The 22,861-nt window shown below is 46.0% G+C and overlaps 1 protein-coding gene across 2 annotated transcripts in view; it reads left to right on the plus strand.

Annotated features, from left to right (window-relative positions):
* Positions 1 to 4,905: 4,905 nt before the first annotated feature.
* The window catches only part of CHST11 (carbohydrate sulfotransferase 11), a 312,538-nt gene continuing 294,582 nt past the window's right edge, over positions 4,906 to 22,861 (plus strand). Inside the window, exon 1 of one of the 2 annotated variants that reach the window (XM_032285695.1) lies at positions 4,906 to 5,813. In XM_032285695.1, coding sequence (XP_032141586.1) covers positions 5,711 to 5,813 — 103 coding nt within the window. In that variant the 5' untranslated portion in view covers positions 4,906 to 5,710. Of the gene's footprint in view, positions 5,829 to 22,861 lie in introns of both variants that reach the window. The other variant, XM_032285687.1, reaches the window with a different exon arrangement.

Raw genomic sequence — 22,861 nt, forward strand, 5'->3', positions numbered from 1 at the left:
TAAGTTAAAGAAGCCAGGCATGATGAGCTGTGTCTGGCATGGTTCCCTTTATAGGAAATTCTAGAAAAGGCAAAACTGTAATGAAAACAAAGATGATCAGTGGTTGCCTGGGTCAGGGTCTGGACTGGGGAATCAAAAGCAAAGGGGTAAGAGGGAACTTTCTGAATGATGGAGATGCTCTGTCTTGGTTACGGTGATGAGGGTTTGTATATACCTGTAGGCAATTACCAAAACTCAGCAGGCTTTATACTTAGAATGAATAATGAATAGATTTTATTTATGTGTATTATATTTAAATAAAGCTGGGAGAAAAAATTAGCAAATCGGAACTTTGCTCTTTTAAAAGGTCTTTCCTTCTTGATTTGTAATTATTATTTTTTGAGACAGAGTCTCACTCTGTCGCTCAGGCTGGAGTGCAGTGGCATGATCTTGGCTCACCGCAACCTTTGTTTCCTGTGTTCAAGAGATTCTCCTGCCTCAGTCTCCCAAGTAGCTGGGATTACAGGTGCCTGCCCCCATTCCCAGCTAATGTTTGTATTTTTAATAGAGACAGGGGTTTCACCATGTTGGCCAGGCTGGTCTTGAACTCCTGACCTCAAATGATCCTCCCAAAGTGCTGGGATTACAGATGTGAGCCAATGTGCGCAGCCTCCTCCTGTAGTATTATTTCTATTTTGAATTACATATGAGAGTGGTACATCATGAGCTCCCAGCGCTCAGAGGTTCTCAGCATCTCAATGTGGCCCTAGCACCGGAGCATGAAAGGGCTTCTTGGCCACATGAATCACCACCTGGCCCTGTCCTTGAAGCTCCCTCAGGTCAGCAGTTCTGTGACTTTTGTGCCACACTTAGAGCACTGGAATTCCTGGTGACACTGGGATCGCTGTGCCAGGTTTTAGCCATCCCAGGTACCAGTACCTATGGAGCATCTACCTCCCAGGCAAAAGGGGGCAGGGCACTTACATATTCCTTCACAAATCTGCTCCCAACATCCCCTTGTCTCCCTGCCATTATCTCTTCCACAGTTTAAACATTTTCTCCCAGGAAGCCTTCATCAAATCCCTCAGGCAAGGTGGCACAAAGCCTGCCTGAAATGGAGGGGGCGTGGAGAAGTGGAAAAGAGGAGGATAACACACACAAGTGAATATTTCAATAAATTATCCTGCCATGAATGTCAAAGTATGCTCAAGAAATGCTAATGTCCTCACTGAGGCAAGAGGCAGGCAGGGGGCCTGGAAAGTCTCTATATACAAAGACCTGGATGAGCTGGTGGATGGGGCACAGGGCAAGCAGAGGGGCTGGCAGGGGTGAAGTGAAAAAAACACAGTGAAGGCACCTGGTCGGGCAAGGAGGGGTGCTGGGGTGGGCAGAGGGCCAGGAGCTAGAGGATTCCTAGTTATGTAGATGGAGTTTAGGAGTTGATCAGGGGCCACCTGTTGAGAGATATTTGAGATGGATGAGTGGCTCAGGGAACTGATTTCTGGGCTGTGCCTAGTGCCAGGGAGGTGGCCAGGGATACCCAGAGGGTAGCTGCAGTTGGCTTGGGGTAGGGCTCATGGGCCCCACAGACCTGGTCCTCCGTAAGGGAGGGAGAGGAGTCTCTCGGGCCTAAACTGGGTGGAGGAGCAAAGGTGGGATCAGAAAGTGAGACAAGGCCTGGCACGGTGGTTCATGCTTATAATCGCAGCACTTTGGGAGGCTGAGGCCAGAGGATCACTTGAGGCCAGGAATTGGAGACCAGCCTGGTCAACATGGTGATGCCCATCTCTACTAAAAATACAAAAAGTATCTGAGCATGGTGGTACATGCCTGTAGTCTAGCTACTCAGGAGGTTGAGGCAGGAGAATTGCTTGAACCCAGGAGGCAGAGGTTACAGTGAGCTGAGATCATGCCACTGTATTCTAGCCTGAGTGATAGAGACTCTGCCTCAAAAATAAAAAAAATAAATAAAAAAAAAAGAGAGAGAATAACGAGGGATAGTCCTTTAATCTTTTCTCTCCACCTTTATTTTCTTCCCAGGCAATTCTTTTCTTCCATTATTTTCTTCTCCGTTCTTTTCTTCCCCCAACTCTTTCTCCTCTCCTTCCCTTCCCTCTCTCTTCTCCCTTCCCCTCCTTTTCTCCCTCTCTTTCTCTCTCCCTTTTTCAATCCCTTTCTCTCTTGCTGTCTTCTTACCCCACCTTGTTCGGAAAAGCCTGCAGAGCAGAGGCTGCTCTCAGAGTCATGTCATGAGTAACCCACTTGTGTTATTTGCGGTTTACCTACCTGTAGAAAATTCGTACCCTAAGATCTCCACATACTGTGGGCAACTGGTTTATAATTCAACTCCACAAATATTTACTGTGCTCTGGTTAACTGAGTGTCCTTTGTGCTGGAAGTGCCAGAGAGATGCAAATGGCAGTGGCAGTCTTCTGAGGAGCCAGTCTGGGGCCCCTGGCTGATGCTGGCAGAAGACACATCCCTCTCTCCCCTCAAGGATGCTAAAGAGCTCTCTGTCTACTAGTATCCTCGGCCCACTTTTTTCTCCAACAAGGTGCAGAAAAGGGCATCATTGCCAGGGTTGCAAGATCTTAACAAGACAGTATATTGTAGGTGTAATCTACAGGAATGGGGAGGAGCTCAGCTTGTGTGGATTGGAAGGGCCGAATAAACATGTCAGTCCATTGCCAATGGCACCCACAAGCCCGAATTCTGACTTTGCACTGATTTCTTCCCCGGCTACAAATTCTACAAGATCATCGACATAAATAAGACTTTCTCCTCAACCTGTTTTTCAGGGCCATGCCAGGCTTTAAAATGGACAGGCCCCAGTTTCATTTGCATGTTGTTGAATTTGGAGAGTCAGTCGATTGAGCCAGGTCTCACAGTCAGCACAGTGCCAAACTGCAGAATCTTTCAGGGTGAAATGGAATTTAGAAAGATGAAGGAGAAAGGATTGAAGAGTGATCTGTTCCTCTTTCAAAGTTCAAAGCATAAAATCTTTCTCCTCAGACTTATCAGTGAATACTGTCCTTTACTTGGCTAATATTTATTATATAGCATAAGATGTAACAAAATTTTCTTAGGCTAGGAATGGAAATAAAGTGATGATTCTAACTGTAGTTGGGCAGTTTAGAGTGTGATGAAGGAGAAAAGAGAAATTTTCCATCACCCCCCAATGTGCACAGAACCACAGAATCACAGACCATTACCACTGCCCATTGTCATCGATTTTAGGGGTGATCTAATTTACCTTCCTAGTCCAAGTAGGCATCACCTCTCTGCCTCTGACTTATTTGTACCTACTATGTGCCAGTCATTGTGCTGGGCATTAGAGAGCGACAGAGATGAAGACAACTTGGATCTCCAGGAAGGAGTTCAGCCTAGTGGGTACCATGGCCCAAAAGAGGTTTGGACCTAAGGTAGCTTATGTGTCACAGCCTTAATCCTCACTGTGTGTTTGGGCAGGCTGCTGATTGTGGAAATGCACGAACGGATGCTGGGCATGGTTCACCATCCTCCCTCACCATGTGGGCCAACTCCATGACCTCCATGACCTACAGGGAATTAGACTTCTGACCTCTCCCTTGACCCTGTGACTTCCTAAACTGCCTTGTGCATGTCCAGGCTTTGGGACAGGTAACAGTGAAGTCTCTGCCCAGTGAGGTGAGCGGTCACTTGGGTGACCTGGGAGTAAATCCCTTCCCCTCTCTGGATCTGTTAAATGAGAGACTGACATTTTAGGCAAAGGCTTTGTGCAAATGTCCACCTAAGCCATGCTCCCTGCAAGGAATCCCGTCTTAATGATGGTGGAGAGGTGGGGAGGGTATAGTGCAACTCCCATTCCTGATCTCCTATCACCAGATTAGAAGAATCACTGGAGAACGACTCTGTCTGAAGCTTGTTCAGCCCGGCTTCCTTGAGCAAGCAACTCATTCACAGGTGAGTCCAAATTAATACAGTACACAGCAGCTGCATAAATATTGTGCTGTAATTGATTGTCTTCTGTAATCAAAGGCAAGGCTGCTGAGTTCGTTACTTTCCATGTAACTGCTGGAGAAGAACTCTGGGGAAAGGGAGTTGAGGTTGCCCAGGTGATTTTTGTTGCTTGGGTCTAGCTGCAAGTTGTGTCTCTGTCTATCGAGGGGAGGATAAGGCCCATTACATTCAGATTCAATAAGAATTTATCAAACGCCTATTTTGTGAGAGGCATTGAAAGACACGGTATCTTATTTCATTATTAATTTGGTATTAGTAATGACTTGATAAGGCACACATGTTAGTCTTTACAATAACTTTTTTTTTCCTAGCGTAAACGGGTTCCCTACCCTATTGCCTGTGTCCACTTTATTGATTGCAAAACAGCTTAAATGCATGGGATTGGAAATTTGAAGTCACTTTAACAAGTCACAAGAAAACTTTGAAGTCACAAGAAAACAACACTATCTTTCCATGTACCTGCCAGTGCTAAGTCTGGCTTGGCTTTTCCAGTGGTTTCTTGGACTTGAGTGAGGTGGCTTCGCTTTTCTCATCCCCTCCCAGCTAAGACTGCTGTGCATTTTCAGTAATTCCGAGGATGCTCTACCCTTTAGGAAAGCAGAGTTTTGCAATCCACAAATCCCTTTTACCTTGAGGGATGGTGGTGATGGTGGGTGTCAGAGACTCTGTCTGCATAAGTCCCCGGAAAAGCTCAGCTGTCGCTGGACCCGAGGGTTCTGCAGTTTCCCTAACCTTGACTTTAAGTCAGCCCTCTTTAACCCCGACTCCCAAGCAGGGCTGTCTTCGAAAGAAAAACGAAACCACCCAGTTCTGAGCGTCTGAAAACGGGCACTCGCTCCCTGGGGGCTTGGGGTAACTTCCCCCGCTACATCGCCCAGGGATTTTAAATAATCGTGAGCCACCAGAAACCCCCTAACCCTTAACTCTCCCCTCCAAGACCCAGCCCGCTGCCTGCCACTTTCCTCTCCAAACGCTAGTGGGGGTGGGTGGCAGCACCGAGGCGATTTTCTTCGTCTTTTTTTCCTCCGGGTTTTGTCATGGAAACGCTGACAGAACCTCCAGAAGGCGGCCGAGCCTGGCCCGGGACCGAGGGCTTTTGGGACCCTGCGGGAGCGCAGCGCGCACTCCGCACTCCCCGGGCAACAGCTGGACGCGACCATGTCCCGGGTAGGGGCGGGGGGAGCGCGATGCTCCGCCCCGGCGCTAGGGCCCCTCCCTCCTCCCGGCTCTCCGCAGGCGCCCTCCCCTCGCTGGGGGCCGCGAGTTGCTTTTGGTAAAACCCAGCCCCGGAATATATAGATCATAGAAGCGCAATGAAGTAGCCTTTGGAGAGGAGGGAGGGGGCCTGTCCGACAGCCACAGCGGCCAGCGCAGCGGCAGCGGCGGCGGCACCACCATCTCCGCTCGCACCCCAGCAGCCCGGCCCGCGACGAGGCAGCGGCGGCCGCCGGCGGGAGCGGAGGAGGCGGCGGAGCGGCGAGAAGGAGGAGCAGGAGCGCGCAGCCGGCGGCTCCACGCATCTCAGCACTTCCAGACCAACTCCGGCACCTTCCACACCCCTACACGGGCTGGGGGCTCCGAGAGCCACCGCAAAGCGAGCCCGATCCTCCCTCCGAGCCTTGCTCAGCTCTGCCCCGCGCCTCCCGGGCTCCGGTCCGCGCGGCGGGGTCCCTACTCCTGCGCCCCGGGCGCGCCTCCCGGACTCCCCGGTCCCTGAAGCCAGGACAAAGCCATGAAGCCAGCGCTGCTGGAAGTGATGAGGATGAACAGAATCTGCCGGATGGTGCTGGCCACTTGCTTGGGATCCTTTATCCTGGTCATCTTCTATTTCCAAAGTATGTTGCACCCAGGTAGGGGGCGCGTTAGCGTGGTTTTGTTGGATATTTTCTTCTCTCTCGCGCTCTCGCTCGCTCGCTCCGCCTGGTTTCTGCCTCTTCCTACCTTTCCTCTCCGCCTTCGGCCTCTTCGGGGCTCTTGGCTGCCCGGGTGTACCCGGGTCGCCCTATCGGGATGGGAGGAGGGAAGGTGTGCTTCCCCCATTCTTGCTCCCGGTTCCGGGCTGGAGGATGGGACTAGGAGGGGCAGTAGTTTATTTTTTTATTTTATTTTTTTCCCTCTTCTTCTTCTTCTTTTTCTTTGTGTCCCTTGTCTGTCTGTCTGCGATGTAGCAGGGAAAGGGAGAGGTGTGGGAAGCAGCCAGGGGTGAGGGGCTGGTTTGAGGAGAACGAAACTCTCCGGTGCTGCCGGGGTCGGAGAATGAGAGTTTACCCGGAGCCGGCTGCTCTGCGCTCGGCGAGCCGCCTCTTCCTGGTCGCGGGGCCGGGGGCGAAGGGTACACGCCCTGGCAAGGGTGCGAGTCCATGCAGCAGGCTGGGGAGCCCGGGACTGGGGTCCCACGTGTCCCGGGCCCTGCGCAGAGCTGAGCAGGTGTGGAGAGAGGTCGGGTGCCCGGCACTGCCCCTCCATCACGCGCTGGCCGTTTGCCCCCGGGGTCCGGCTCCGCAGTGACCTTGCGGCTGGTGCCCCGGGGCCTACTCCAGCCCCTCACCCGTGAGCTGGGAACTGAGATCCTGGGTCACGCCTTGACCACTGCAGTTTTGGAGGAAACTTTGACCAGGTCCTGGGCTGACCGTCCGTGTGCATCCCCCTACTTCTGGGATCCGAGCAACGAGAATCCCCCGGGCTGCGTGGGAATGAACTCCCTTCCTCCGGTCCCCTGTGGCTCAGGCAAAGTTCCACGTCCGAAATCTGGACTGGGGGAGGGACGAGGCTCGCAGCTTCCGAGGGGCGCGAGGAAAAGTTTGGGACCTGGGGAGGGAGGGGCGCCCTCGAGCGCGGCCGCCGGGGGTGAGCAGCTCGGCTGCAAAACCCAACAGGTAGAACCTTCTGAGAAGCCTTCCAGTGTAACTAGGTCTCCCTGCCAAGCCTAGGCTCCCCTGCTCCGGTTTCCCCTCCCTTAACGGCCCCCTGCCGGGCCACGTTGGCTCAGAAATCCTTTTTCTACGCCTCCGAGTTGCCTTTCTCAGTGTAGTCACAGCAATAATTTGCTTTTCTAATTGCAAGGAGGAGGGAGGTGGAAACACATTTCCTTCCTGGGAAGTGGGGTTGGTGTTTTTCGTTTATGCCTCTCGCCTTCCCCTTTCACTGTGTAACACTAAGCAGACGCAGTCCCGAATTCATCAAACCTGCGTCTGGGTCGATGGCAGAGGAATAAAGCCGTTCTTTCCATCAAACGGGCAGGGCTGCAGGCTGCAGATTCCTTGACAGCGCAGGGACAGACGGCCCCCTTGCCCCACTCGGCCTGGAGCAGTTGTTAAGGCAGCCACACTGCCAAGGGTATCGTCCGACTCCACCACATGTAACCTCAGGACGTCCGAGCCAGCCCCGTTAAAGATGGCTTTTGTTTGCAGCCGGGTATTTTTAGTTTAATGTCAGCAAACTACAGCGGTGTTTGTCTCCTCACCCAAACCTGCGGTTGTGAAACTTCTAAGGGAATTTAAAAATGGACCTGGCTTGCATTGCAGCAGGCGGGCTTTGGTTGCCGTGGGCAGGACGAGACAGACAGGGGTATCTCAGAGTGCCAAGCTCCTGGGGCCACCGGAGACCAGGCCAGGCTCATTCCAGAGTGCCAGGGGATGGGTGGTGTGCAGATACACTGGGGTTCAGACAGTTTAAACAAGGGGCCGGGTGATTTGGTCTAAACTCTAGAGATTTGTCCAAGTCTCTTAAAGTTTTGTTGGAATCGTGAATGCCAGTAATACTCTGTACAAATGTGCAGAACACGGATGAGTGTCAGCCTTCAGCAGGAATGTGCTTGAGCTTCTGCGTACCTGTTAATTGCCCAGGGAAATAGAATTGTCATGGAATCTTTGTGAGAATTGGGAAATAACTTTCTAGTCAAAGATACTAGGAAGAAATTTCCAACTTGTAATTGGCACTTTATGAAAATTTCCAGCTCTTGTTAGAGTCTTAAGTTGACTTGAAAGTGACATCATATCTTTTCAGTCCAGCCTTTTGGAAGAGGCAGAGAACCTTTTCTAAGCTTGTGCTGATAAAGATCCTCTGTCGATGATCCTGTCCCATCTTTTATGTCCCCTTCTGGTCCTATTTTCTCCCTTTGGTTATTATTTGGATCTCTATAAATATACTTTTCTGATATTTCCCCCGAGTCCATAGCAAATACTACTTTCAAAATATTCTGTTGAATGTAGAATTGCAGATAGTTCAATTGAAAGACCTTCCTTATTTCAGATTACTTATAGTTCCACAAAAACTCAGTGTCAACAGTTTATTATTACATGGGGCGTAAAAATATACTTTGAAATCCACATTAAACATTTTCTTTTTTGGGGGTTCATTTTATTAAGCTATACTGTTGATGACCACTGACATGGAATCTTTTTCATGCTGGTTTGAATTTCTTTAAAAGTTAAAGATCCTTGCTTCTCTGAAGTATCTTGGGGTAATGAAGGCTGATCCTTTAGCCTGGCTTTGCAGTTTTTGTCTCTCTAGATCACACTGGAAGAGGCAGAAGGGACCACAACGTGGCACAGATTGTACAGCTAAAAATTTGGAGGCCTTTGGCAGGGGTTCCAGATACCTACATGAGAAATAGAAAAACAGTATTGCAAAAGTGATGGGCTCCAGGCTTCGTTGGTGGCTGGAAGGTGTGAGAAGAGGAGGAGAAAAAAAAGGAAGGTGGGGCACGGTGGCTCATACCTGGAATCCCAGCATCTTGGAAGGCCAAGGTGGGCAGATCACTTGAGCTCAGGAGTTTGAGACCAGCCTCACCAACATGACGAAACCACGTCTGTACTAAAAATACAAAAATTAGCTGGGTGTGGTGGCACACGCCTGTAATCCCAGGTACCCCAGAGCCTGGGGCATGAGAATAGTGGATGAACCTGGGAGGCAGAGGTTACAGTGAGCTAAGATGGCACCACTGTACTCCAGCCTGGGCGACAAAGTGAAACTGTGTCTAAAAAATAAATAAATAAATAAATAAACTGAAACAAAAAGGAGACAGCTGGCAAGGCCGGCTGCCCCTCTCTCCGATTCTAATCTGGGGCCCATTTTCTTTTCTAATTCATATAATTGATTAATTTGTACATTTGAGTGATTGGTCATCAGTTGCACAAGGGTTTAGCAGAAGTGGGCCTTGTCAGTAGAACAGTTACCTTTAGAGGTTTTTGATACTCTGAGTTAATAGTCTTCCTTAAGAATATTTTACAGGACAAGGACCAGGTTTTAGACTACATTTTAGTGCCAGTGTTTTTTGCACAGGGTCTGACAACGGTGGATTCTCAATAAAATATTTGCTGGGTGAATACATGAAGTGGTTAAACTCCAGAAGTAGACCCACTTATCTGGTTTTCAGGAAGGTCACTTCAAGCTTTACCAAGAACGCCTGGTCAATAACTCTGGCTTTGTCCGGTGGGGACACTTCCTGCCTTCCTGAACTCTGGCATGGACCTGGTTTAAACTCATCAGGCGCCAGACAGGAGCTTTCACCGTGGCCTAAATATGCATCCCATGAGGTGTAGGCAGTTGAGGCATTGCTCTGTGTCCTGGATTCTGGAGAAGGTTGGCCTTGTTTAGCCACTAAGGAAATCCATCCATAGAACAGATAATCTTCTATGGCTGTGAACTACTCCAAAAGTCAGGGAGAATGGAACCACAAACGTGCGGTTTCTATACGGGTGTGAGTTCACCAATGAATGCTTCCTATGAAAGTTCATCCGCTTACATTAAAATGTCTTGCATACCTGCCCCAGACGACTGGGCTTTGATGGAGCCATATCATGCAAAGCAAAGCTGAGAGGCCTGCGGGCTGCATTTGTGCACAGTATGTAAAGGCAGCTCCTCTGAACCTTCCTTTTGTGTTACTCCATAGGATTGCGGTTTTTGTTTGAAAGCTACCGTTCATAGAAAGAAGCCATCAGAGGAGAAAACCTTTTCTGTCCCGTTCACTTCCTCTGTATTATTTTTATTTTTGTGAAACGTTTGTTTTCACTGTCACCTGGGATTTCTTTGCCTTGGTCGAATGTATTGAAAGATTATATCCTTTATTGAAAGATGTCTCAGTTTACCCCCTTAGCGTTTCACTTGATCAGGTTGAATCTAAAATGCATTTTGTTTTATAATTTTAAACTAATTATAAACATAATATGTGCTCATTTTAGAAAATTTAGGAGGTGGTGGGGTGCGATGGCACACACCTGTAGTCCCAGCACTTTGGGAGGCCGAGGTGGGTGGATCACCTGAGGTCAAGAATTTGAGACCAGCCTGACCAACATGGTGAGACACTGTCTCTACTACAAATACAAAGAAAATTAGCTGGGCGTGGTCGTGCACTCCTTTAATTCCAGCTACTAGAGAGGCTGAGGGAGGAGAATTGTTTGAATCAGGGAGGCGGAGGTTGCAGCGAGCTGATCAGGCCATTCTGTCTTGGGTAACAAGAGCAAAACCCCGTTCCAAAAAAAAAAAAGAAAGAAAGAAAATCTAGGAGGTATAGAAGAAAAACAATCATTATTCCACCAAGAGGCAACTGGTACTTAAAAATATATATTATAGAATACATTTACATATATTTATATATTCTATATTTTTCTCAACTATACAAAATGCATATATATAGTTGAGATAACAGCATACATTTTTGTATCCAGTTTGATACTAAGTTTTCTGTTTTTTTGAGATAGAGCCTTGCTCTGTCACCCAGGCTGGAGTGCAATGGCATGCTCTCGGCTCACCGCAACCTCCGCTTCCTGGGTTCACGCAATTCTCCTGCCTCAGCCTCCCAAGTAGCTGGGATTACTGGTGTGCGCCACCACGCCCGGCTAATTTTTGTACTTTTAAGTAGAGACAGGGTTTCACCATGTTGGTCAGGCTGGTCTCGAACTCTTGACCTCGTGATCCACCTGCCTCAGCCTCCCAAAGTGCTGGGATTACAGGTGTGAGCCACATGCCTGGCTGATAATAAGTATTGTAGACAAATACATCATTATCACAACTAGTGATTAAAGGAAAGACAAAGTTTAACCATAACCTTTTAAATGTATAGACTTACATGTGTCTCTACCTCCCATCCTACCCTTTTGTAAGATGTCAGTTTGGTATTATTTTTTGCTGTGATTGCACAGATTTAATGTTACATTACAGAATCTTTTTGCTTATATGTGGAATGAGCTTGGAGTCACACCAGTTTGTAAGGGCTGTTGTTATGTTATATACCTGAAACTTCCTTTGAAAAGGTGTCAAGAGGGTCTCAAATATGAGACTGCTATGATTTCTGAAAACAGCATGAATCACTGAAGTGTACCCCATAAATATATATAACTAGTCTGTACCTACAAAAATTAACAAGAAAAAAATACCTGAAGGAGAAGGCATTTTTTAGCATGAGGTCTCTCCCTGGTCATTTAAATGTTTGCACTTTGATGGAGCATTTCGTGGCTGTGCTCAGATGAGACAGACGTAGGCCATCTCCTTTGATTGTTATAGCCCTCATTTTCATTGCCTTCTGCAATAAAAGGGGTGATCAGGCACCATAGAAAGGGTGGTTGGGGGGTTTCTCTGGGGTGAGGGAATCCATCCTTCAGCAGAGGTATCTGCTGTTAGTGTTTGTCTGGTTGAAAAATCATTTTGTTCATAGCTTTATCAGCACAGTCATTTCAAAACAGGAAGTCAAAGGCTCCTAAGCAAAGGCGCCACCCTTTCCCTTCTTAAACCCACCAAAAGGACCTCTCTTTAATCTGAAGTTCAAGTGAAAAAGGCTCTTAGGAAAGTCATTGCCAGCAGGCCTCTTCTAAGTTCAGACTGAGAAAAACCAGAAGTCATTCTGCTGATTCATTTTATTTTCTTTTTAGTTTTTCTTTTGAATTTTTGGGATACCACTTTTATAACAATGAAAGAGGAGGCAGTTCTTCCTATGAGATCATTGAACAATCTGATCTGTCAGTTAAATTTTCCTGGACTTGTAATTTGATACATCTTAGATCAAATGTAATTGATTGAAACTTACAAGCGGACTTGTTCTCTTCCTCTCCAGCTCTCTCTCTGTCTCTCTTTTCCTTTCTTCTACTCTGTGCCAGATACTGTTCTTGGCATTGGAGATGTAACACATATATCTCTGCCTTCATGGAACTTAGATTCTAGTGGGCTAGACAGACTTTAAACAAATGCAGAAGTGACCTATATGGTATATCAGATGGTGTTAAGAGAAAAACAAAACAGGGAAGATGGTTGAGTGATGTGAGAGGCAGGGGTTGCAATTTAATATAGAAGTAATTAGGGAATGTCATTGATAAGATGACACTGAGAGCAGGGACCTGCAGGAAGTGAAGGAGCTGGCCACATTCCAGGCATAGAGCAATACAAGTTCAAGTCTGATCCCTGAGGCAAGAACATGCATGGCAAGGTGGTCGGAGTAGCCAGAGCAGAGGGAGGGAGGCAGCCAACAAGAACGCATCAGGGAGAGACAAGTCAGAGCCAGACGATTGTTTTGAGCCTTGGGTTTAACTGTAGATGTGAGGGAAGCACTGCAGAAGCTTGAGCAGAGGACTCTTAGGGCAGGGAGGTGAGGAACAAAGGTAGAAGCAATGTAGCAAGGGTGAAAATGAAGTCTCCTACTTGCATTTTTTTTTTTTTTTTTGAGATGGCGTCTCACTCTGTCGCCGAGGCTGGAGTGTAGTGTCGTGATCTTGGCTCACTGCAATCTCTGTTTCCTGGGCCCAAGTGATTCTCCTGTCTCAGCCTCCTGAGTAGCTGGGATTATAGGCATGCACCACCACACCTGGATACTTTTGCATTTTTAGTAGAGACGGGGTGTTGCCATGTTGACCAGGCTAGTTTCGAACTCCTGACCTTAAGTGATCCACCCTCCTTGGCCTCCTAAAGTGCTAGTACAGGTGTGAGTCACCATGCCCAGCCCTACTTGCACATTTGTGTTTATCTTTGGGCAGCTGACGGTATACTTTGGTTAAGTGGTCACCATAGAAATCCCATCTCCCCTCTACCACTTGTTCCCCATTGACCCCCCAACTAGACTATCTCCTTTTCTAAAAAAAATAAATCTTTTAAAAATTTATTTTTATTTTTTAAAGCAGGGTCTTGCTCTATTGCCCAGGCTGGAGAGCAGTGGCGAGATCATGGCTCACTGCATCATTGAACTCCTGGGCTCAAGGGATCCTCCTACGTCAGCCTCCCAAGCAACTGGGACTTACAAGGGTGCCACCACACCCAGCCCCATTTCCAGTTTTTAAAGCAGTAATATAGAGATCTGAAAAAGAAATTTGAACATAATTTTGACTGAGCTGGTAGTGGGAAATTGGTGATATCTTCAGGGTGGAATCCAAGGCATTTGTGAATAAAAATATCCAGAAGTGCCAGGCTTAAATCAGCCCTCAATAAAAACAGAGATGAAATGGATCAGTGATCTGGAAGTGGAAGACCTGAGTTCTAGTCCCGGTCTCCCATGTGCTATCCCCATAAATTACTGTATATTATTGATTCTAAGACATATTTTTTCACATTTTAGTAATTATGCAGTTTGTGTTGTAATCGATGGCATCTCAGCATGTTTTTACTGAGTAGCTGTTTTGTTTCTTGGTGGTCCATCAAACATAGCAGTGTGCCTTCACCATTGATGCCCTCTGAGGCCACCTCTGTAAATTGTGAAAGTACTTTATGTAAACCATGGCACATTTCAAAACCTCAGTAAGTGATGAATAATGGCATTCCTCCAAGATGCAGACTCTGAGGGCTCAAAAGTACCTGGTTAGTCTTGACCACTTGCTTCCCAATGGCTAGACCAGCATGCAGTCTGTCCAGGTCTTTTTAACGCTGCCTGGCACTTATTTTCAGAGCCCAGGGCTCGTAGTTAGTATTTCTATGATTAATGATGAGGTTGATTAAGAGTTAGAATGGGGAGGGTGGGAAGTAAGTGATTTAACTTGGGGCTTGAACCTGGAAGTTCAAATAGAAATAGACATAAACATTGATTCTCAAAGATAGCCTTTCCACCTTGGTCACCACGCAATCCATGTGCCCACAACTCAGAAGGAAGAGCCAGGTTGGACTGTCATGTCCAAATAGCATCTGCTGGGGTCTAGTCTGTTTGTCTCCCAAATCTCTTTGCTTCTGTTCTGCTGTGGTTCAGGGCAGGAAATAGAAAGCAGTCTAGGTATTTTATTTTTTAATTTAATTTAATTTTTTTCTGAGACAAAGTCTCACTCTGTTGCCCAGGCTGGAGTGCAGTGGTGCCATCCGGCTCACTGCAACCTCCGCCTCCCGGCTTTAAGTGATTCTCCCACCTCAGCCTTCTGAGTAGCTGGTATTACAGGTGTCCATCACCATGCCCAGCTAGTTTTTGTATTTTTAGTAAAGACAGGGTTTCACCATGTTGGCCAGACTGGTCTCAAACGCCTGACCTCAGGTGATCTGCCCACCTTGGCCTCCCAAAGTGCTGGGATGACAGGTGTGAGCCACTGCGCCTGGCCCCAGTCTAGGTATTTTCAGCAGAAAGATATTTACTAGAGGGAATTTGGTGCTTATAAAGTCATGGGGGGGGGGAAGAGCTGGAGGAATAGGGATCCAGGAATAAGTTTATATAATAATTCATAAATAAACGTATGTTGGCATGGCTGCTCAAAAACAAAAACAAACAAACAAACAAAAAAAACAAAAAAAAACCTGACTTACCAGGGGTGCTACACCTTCCGAGTCTGTGTCTGGAACTATTAAGTTCAAGAACAAACTGATGGCAAAGCTGGAGAGTGGACCCTATAATGCTGTTGCAAAAAACCCACGTGTCCCCATCTCCATGCTTGCCAGCACTCAAACAGCCCCAAAGGCAGGAAGATGTCCTCTGCCTCATACCTGCTTTCAAAATCTCAAGTGAGTGCTTCTGTTTGGGGGAGCCAAATTCACATCTAGAACCTTAGCTTCAAAAAGCCTGGGAAATACAGCTTTTCAGTTACCAGCCTCTGCAGGCTAGAAAGTTTTCTAGAAGGAGGGTGGAATGAGTGATGAGCAAATAACCACAATACTCACCACACCCTGTTAGTAAAACATATTTGAGCAGCCATTCCCCAAAATATTTTGTTTATAAATAATTTCTGCATATTACTACCATTATCTACATATCTGGGATAGGATCCTTTCTGACTAGTGACTGTAAATCCATATGTCATTATCTGTTGGGTAATTCTGTTGGTTGGCTCTTTATCACTTAGGGTTCTTTCCTTCTTTTGACTTTGTAATGTGGTCCACAAAGATGCGATGGAGAGCTAGTACTCAAGAGTGAGGAATGCCATTTTCTCGTATGCCTGCATTGTGACAATTATCTTCAAGATGTGGTTTCTTGGCTGGGATCTCTTTAAGCCTCAGTTCTATTTTGTGAGGAATCGGATAGTTAAAAGTAGATCATATAATCTGTAAATTTACTTATGATTCAGCTGTAAATGGTTATTCATTGAAATATGCTAAGAATGGTGGGATTATTGAGGTGGTCACTTAATTCACTTTGTCGTTGAGGATAACTGCCTGAGTTTCATAAATGGCATGTAATTTGATATGACAGGTTAGATGGGGGTGTTTGTGGCCATTTGTATTCTTGATATAGTTAAATTTCTTTTTTTAGGTTAACTGAAAATGGGAGGTCTGGTGTTTAGATGAACTGAAAATGGAAAGTCTGATGTTTCCTCCCCAGACCTGGCACAATGTTCACTAGGATTTTGGAGCCCCAGGTCTAGACCTGCCTTGAATGTCATTGGTTATTGTCAGACCTGCTGTTGTCAACTCTGTGTGAAAGTACAATGTTAACCTAGTGTCAGTTCTAACAGTGATGGAAGCTTAGTTTGGCTTTAGATAAGCATTATGGGGAGGGCTGATATTTCCACCATCACTGGGACTTCAGTTCTGTCTCAGGTAGATAGGGTTAGAGACAAAGAAACCTGCTAATGGAAGTGTTTAAGTCCTTTTCAGTCTCTGGCTTGAGTGGTTATCTTAAATGCTTTGGGGGAAAAAACTCACAGAGGGAACTCAAGTGAGATAAGCTGGTGGCTAGGTTTCTGTTAGAAACTGTTAACTTCAAAGAATCTCAGAAGAGGGAAACCACAGAGGCCCCTCTAAGGTAGTGTTGTAAGAGGACACTTAACATTTCTTAACGGTTGTCACATATTACCATTAATGTCATTGCATGTGGTCACTCATTATAGTGAAAAGAACACAGAATTTGGAGTCTAGACACCAACTTTTAAGTTGGGCTGTTCCCTGCATCCATTTAACCTCATCGAAGATGTTTTTGTTAAATGCTTACTAAGAGTTAGGCTCTGTTCTAGATGTAGAATCCAACAGGTGAAAATCCATGTCCTCATGGAACATACATTGTAGTGGGGAGACACAATAACAAACGCATATTAAATTAAAGAGTATGTTTGAAGGTGACAGATGCTAGGTGGGAAAAAGCAAGAACAGGGATGTGAAGTGGCAGTGGTGGGGGGATTGAAATTTTAAATAGGACTGTCAGGGAAGTTCTCTCTGAAAAGGTGGCTTTAAGCTGGGTCGGTGGCTCACGCCTGTAATCCCAGCACTTTGGGAGGCCGAGGTGGGCGGATCACGAGGTCAAGAGATCGAGACCATCCTGGCCAACATGGTGAAACCCCGTCTCTACTAAAAATAAAAAAATTAGCTGGGCGTGGTGGTGTGCGCCTGTAGTCCCAGCTACTCGGGAGGCTGAGGCAGGATAATTGCTTGAACCCAGGAGGCAGAGATTGCAGTGAGCCGAGTTTGTGCCACTGTGCTCCAGTCTGGCACCTGGCCGACAGAGCAAGACTCTTTCTCAAAAAAGAAAAAAATAAATAAATAAAAAGAAAAACGTGGCTTTAAAGATTGAAGGAGATGAAGGTAGACGGGAGATGAGCCGATGAAATAACAAAGATATTTATTGGGTATTATTTACTGAAGACCAGCTTGGGTCAGGCATTGAATCTAGATTACTTCCCATGGGACTCTTACAATGTATACACTATCATCACTACCATTTTACAAAGGCAGAAACTGAGGCGTAGAGCATTATCACTTGTCTAAGTTCACCAGGAGAGGAATGGATGGAATAAGAACTAAACCCGGCTGTGTGACTTCATATCCGCTGCTCATAACGTCTAGGAGGGCTCTCATTTGGGGATTACTCTTCCCATCCACCCCACAGATTGGTGATAATGATGGCAATTTAGTGATAGACATTCTGCAAAGGGTGGGACCTTTCTGCCCATCAAAGAGTCAGTCTGCCCAAATGCCACTAACGGCCCTCCTTGAGAAATATCTCAAGACTCTATGTGAAAACAGCATCTGGCATAGTACTTGGTTGCATCTCATGACTTGGGCAAGTGCCTGGCACGTGTATGGGCTTAATAATTGATTGAATGAGTGAACAAGTGAAAGTCACAAACGAGATTTAGTCCCCTCACTTGCCAAGTGAAGGTAGTAATATTACCTCTCTTATGCGGGTGATGGTGGTAAAGATTAAATGAGAAGTTAGATGTGAAAATGCACTGGAAATGGATGTAAACGTTTACCTAGGTAACAAAACGGCATATCCTGCACATGTATCCCAGAACTTAAAATTAAATGAAATTAAATTAAAAAGAAAAGAAAATGGATGTGAAAGCAGTATGAACATATTGTTGTTATAGTAAGTGACCTATGTGGGTCCTCATTTAAGGATGTGAATCTCCATGTCAACATGATGCTGTTGTATTTCATTCTATTTGAAACCTGGGCAAGTTTTTATCCATTTAACATGTGTGCCCTACATTGTAAGATTTGCTGAAAGGATCTGACTTCTATGAACATGAGACTCCTGTGGATATCTTCTCTCTGTCTGCCACGCTAACAGGCACATCCTCTGCCATGGATGTGCCTGCAAACTGTGTAGCAGTTTGCAAAGCAGAGTTTGTATTTGGTGAGAAATCAGCCCTATGGTTTCATGCTGAATGCAATGACCAGGGCATTTCTCCCAATTATACACATAATTACTCCTCAGGTTCCCATTAGCTTTAACAAGTGACACTTGAGAAATACCACAGAGCACTGGTGAATGCCATTTCTGAAGTGGAACTCCGAGGAGGATGAAAAGCAGATGTTTCCAAAAAATAACGGTGGTAGCATGGCAGCCGGTACGTGGGCAGTGCTGGGTGGGTTGGCATGGCTCATTACACAGGACAGCACTGCTTGGCCTTAGGTCTCCACATTGGGCCTGTTCGGTGCTGAGGGGGACTTTAAGGGTTCTTCTTGTACAAGGCTCAGTCCTTCCCCACTGCTTAACTGGAGCTTCCTCTGTGGCTGGCATTCACGGCTGGGGCACAGACCCGTTTCCACCCTTCTTCACCAGACCAGGGGCTGAAATTTAGTTCAAAGACTCTATCACCCTGATTTGGGCTAGGCCCAGCATTCTTCAGCCTGAGGCAAGGCACACATTTGAAATAGTCCCTGTGAGGCTGCAGAGTTATCCTAGAGGAAGGGGAGTGTATTTGTCAGGACTCACATTTCTTTACAAGTTGAAAAAGTTTCTGTCTTTTAAAGTTCCCAGACCTCTTTCCATTCCACCTAATCATTGATGTAGACTATCTGTTTGTAACTAGTTTGGTACCTCCTTCTTCCCCACTCCAGGGGGCAGGTGGCAAGGTCTGGAGACATTTTGGGTTGTTATTAACTGGGGAAGCTGTGCTACTGGCATTAAGTGGGTGGAGGCCAGAGATGCTGCTAAACATCCTATGATGCGTAGGACGGACTTCCCCGTAACAAAGAATAGTCCAGCTCAAAATATCAATAGTTGGGAAACCCTGTATTGGTCTGTTCTCACACTGCTGTGAATAAATATCTGAGCCTGGGTAATTTATAAATAAAAGAGGTTTAATTGACTCTCAGTTCTTAACGGCTGGGGAGGCGTCAGGAAATTTAACAATCATAGCCGAAGGCATTTCTTCGCAGGGCAGCAGGAGAGGGAATGAGTGCAAGCAGGGGAAATGTCAGACACTCACAAAACCGTCAGATCTCATGAGAGTCACTATCACGAGAACAGTGTGGGAGAAACTGCCCCCATGATCCAATTACCTCCACCTGGTCCTGCCCTTGACACATGGGGATTATTACAATTCAAGGTGAGATTGGGATGGGGACACAGCCAGATGATACCAAACCCTTATTTGATGCAACATTTTTCTGATGCTTTATGAAAAAAACGAGTAACAACAATGATCACTTACAAAATACTTGCTCTGTATCACACAGTATGTCAGCTGCTGTATTCAGATTATCCATCATATTTAATCTCCACCACAACCTTGTGAGATGCGCACTTACCAATCCCATTATACAGGTGAGGAAACTGAGACTTAGGGAGGTGAAGGAGCCTGCCTAATTGGAAAGCTGGAACAGGATCCTGGCTCATGTCTGACACCAAACACTGTGCTGTTCACCTCTCCAGTATGCCTGTCTCCATGTTCTTGGTTTCAGATAATTAGGTCAAGAAGTAATTATTTCATAAGGGTCTTAAGCTCAGCTATAGACTCAGTAAGTGGGACATTCAGTGATAGCCCCTTCTCTTCTTACCCTACACTCTATCCCTGGTGAGCGCATCCCCTCTTGGGGCCTGGGCTATCATCTGTGTTTAGATGACACACATGTCTTTCTTCAACTTGGATGTGACCTTGGGTCGGAGTCTAGTTCCTGTGTTACCTCCTGTATTACCACCCATCCCCTCGATGGATGTCCTTCCTCTTGTCCCTGTGGTCCTGTGTGTGTACATCTGTAATATTACTCATTCCGATACATTGACTCCTTCAGGGAAGGGGCCATGTCTTGTTTAGCACAATATCCCAACATGTAGGATAGAGCCTGGTACATAATGGTCACTGTGTAACTATTTGCCAAAAGAATGAATACACTGATGGTAATTGGTCACCAAGAGGAAAATCCCCCTTTTTGGGATGGCAGGTATGGAATTTTCATTGCTGATATGATTTTCATTTTGATTCTATGGTGAGTTGTCACTTACAAGAGCCAAGAACAATCCCTTTTATACTGTGGCTAAATTTGGACAGCCAAAAAGTGAACAGCTGTGAAAGTTGTAGGAACTGCATCGCTGTAACCACAGAGGTAATTAAATGTGTCCCAGGAAGGGATCTGCTGATTTGGTTTGCAATGGGAGGGTTTGAGACAAGACTTTTGTAGAGCAGCACTGTCCAATGGAAATACACTGCTAGCTGCACGCAAAACTAAATCTTCTGGTAGCCATTCCTACATTGAAAAGGGTAAAAAGAAACAGGTGCGATTAATACCTGAAATATTCCAACAGGTACTCAATATTAAAACTCATTGTAGTATTTTACATATTTTTGGTACTAAATCTTCAGAAATCCAATGTGTATTTTTATGGGACATCTAAATTCAGACTAGCTGCATTTCAAATGCTTACTAGCCACATGTGACTAGGGACTACTGTAATGGATAGTGTAGCTCTAAAGTATCAGATAACCTTTTCTACATTGAACTAGGGCCTTTTTTTTTTGTCTCCTCTCACCGCAATTTAAATTTTTTTTTTATGGTGACAGAGTCTTGCTCGAATGCAGTGGCATGATCACAGCGTACTGCAGCCTTGACCTAGTCTCAAGCAGTTCTCCCACCTCAGCCTCACAAGTAGCTGGGACTACAGGCATGCACCATCACACTTGGCTAATTTTTGATTTTTTTTTTTTTTTTTGTAGAGGCAGGGTCTAGTTATGTTGCCTAGGCTGGTCTCAAACACCTGGGCTCAAGGGATCTTGCCTCAGCCTCCTAAGGTACTGGGAGTAGAGGCGTAAGCCACTGTGCCTGCACCTTCCATTTTCTTAAGGGGATGTTGTCTTTCCTGGGTTTTAGCTATACCCTTTGGGAATAATATTGATTATCTTAAGTCTCAACATGTTAAATACAAGAGATTTGCTGCAAATTTTTACACACACACACACACACACACACACACACACACACACACACACACACACACCCCTAAAGTCATTTTAGGCCTTTAAGGTATCTTCTAGTTAATCAATCACTATCTGAAGCTTGATTGTGCTATTGAGATCCTAACACACTCTGCCATGTGGGAAAAGCAACTGTAACTAGCTCTATTCTATAGATGAGGCAATGGAGACTCAGAAGAATTTAGGGAATTGCTTACATTTTGTTTCAAATGGTTCTAATACCAACATTTGGCCACAAAGACTGGCCCAAGGAACATTCATTCTATTAGGGTGGATGGAAACACACATGCTTCACTATCTTATGGGGCCAGATGCGATTGCTGTTACAAAGAGAGACAAACCCCGAAGGAAAGGGAAGCAGGGTGGTTGATTTTGTTGGTGGTGGAAGGAAGTCTTCCTGGGAAAGTCGAGGTTTGCACTGGGCCCTGAGGATGAGTAGAAATTTGCTAGCAGAATCTGGGAAGGGGGAGGAAAGACATTCCAGGTGAGGATGCCTGCCGGAGCAAGAGCAGGGCGTGGGGCACTGAGGACAGTGGTATCTGGGAATACAGGAGCCCAGGGATGGAGAGGTGGACCTGGGTGGCTCTGAACACTCTCAAGTTTGAGTTTTATTCTTGGGACCAGGGAGCCACAGAAGGTTTAGTGTCTCCTGTTTTTCAGATGATGAAATTTAAGCTTGATGAACTCTCTTGTTTCATTAGAAAGGCAGCAGTTTCAAACTCACTTTCTCAAAATGAACTCGGGGCGATTTGGAAATTGTTTCTATTATCGTCATTTAATGGGAGGTAAGAAGATTATTCATGAACGCCTAAAGTGCAAAGTTAAGAAAGAGCTTAAAAGCACTCCGTGGTGGGATTTGAAACTCCTCTGTTTTGCATTGCTTGGGCCAAAATTACAGGCCATGAAGGTTCCATTTCAGTCTCTCAGTTGCTAATGGTGCCCTAGCTGCACCCTCAGAGGGCTCTGGAAGCAGTGGCAGGAGAAAGGGAAAGTGTGTAAATAGCCCCAGGAAGCGAGTTTCTTGTTTCACTGGGAGCTCATGGGTGTATCCGGGTCAGGCTGCAGTTGCTGGGCTGCCCTAGAGATGAACAATGGAGAATGGAGGACAAAGTCCACCGCTTCCTTATAGAATTGAGACCCAAGGGCACTGTGTGTGGGGTCTAAGCACATTGTCCCCTGAAAGATGCCACCCTGTGTCCTCTTTAAATCAAAAGCCTGCCTCTTTTTTAAGCTCCTCTTCCTGGGCTGTGGGAGAGGGCATGGGCCTATTGTAGAGCTCATACACAACATAAAAAGGCATCTCTCCATGGCTTTCACAGTCTCTTCTGAGGGCCATTGTGCTTGGTACAAAGCTGAGGGCTGCCTGTATTTTCTCTGCTAGACTGTAGCACTTGATGCCTGTTGATGAATAATCGATAGCTGGTTTTCTCATAGGGGCGTCTCACCACCTTTGATCCCTTTATTTCCCATTAAAACATCACCACCACCACCACCACCATCACCATCACCACCAACATTGCCACCACCACCACCACTACGACAGGGAGAACTCTCCCAAAGGCTTAATTGAAAAAGAAAGTAATATGTAATCACAGATACGCAGCATTTTTTAAAGGGAACACGTGGACCCGCAAGCTAAAGGGGTTTCTGGATTTATGCTTGCCAACTTATGAAGATTTAAGGATTAGGGATTGGAAGGTCTAATTGAGGTAGAACTTATTGTTGGAAACCTATGCAAAGGTATTGAACGGAGATTATTTTGCAAATGGAAGAATTAGTGAAATCCTTTAAGAACCAAGGTTTTATTATATGTAGGGTTTTCTGTGTAATTTTGCTGTTCAAAAATGGAAGTGCAGTTT

The sequence above is a fragment of the Sapajus apella genome, unplaced genomic scaffold (genome assembly GCF_009761245.1).
Source record: "Sapajus apella isolate SASKATOON/1434 unplaced genomic scaffold, GSC_monkey_1.0 scaffold2, whole genome shotgun sequence".
Taxonomy (NCBI): domain Eukaryota; kingdom Metazoa; phylum Chordata; class Mammalia; order Primates; family Cebidae; genus Sapajus; species Sapajus apella.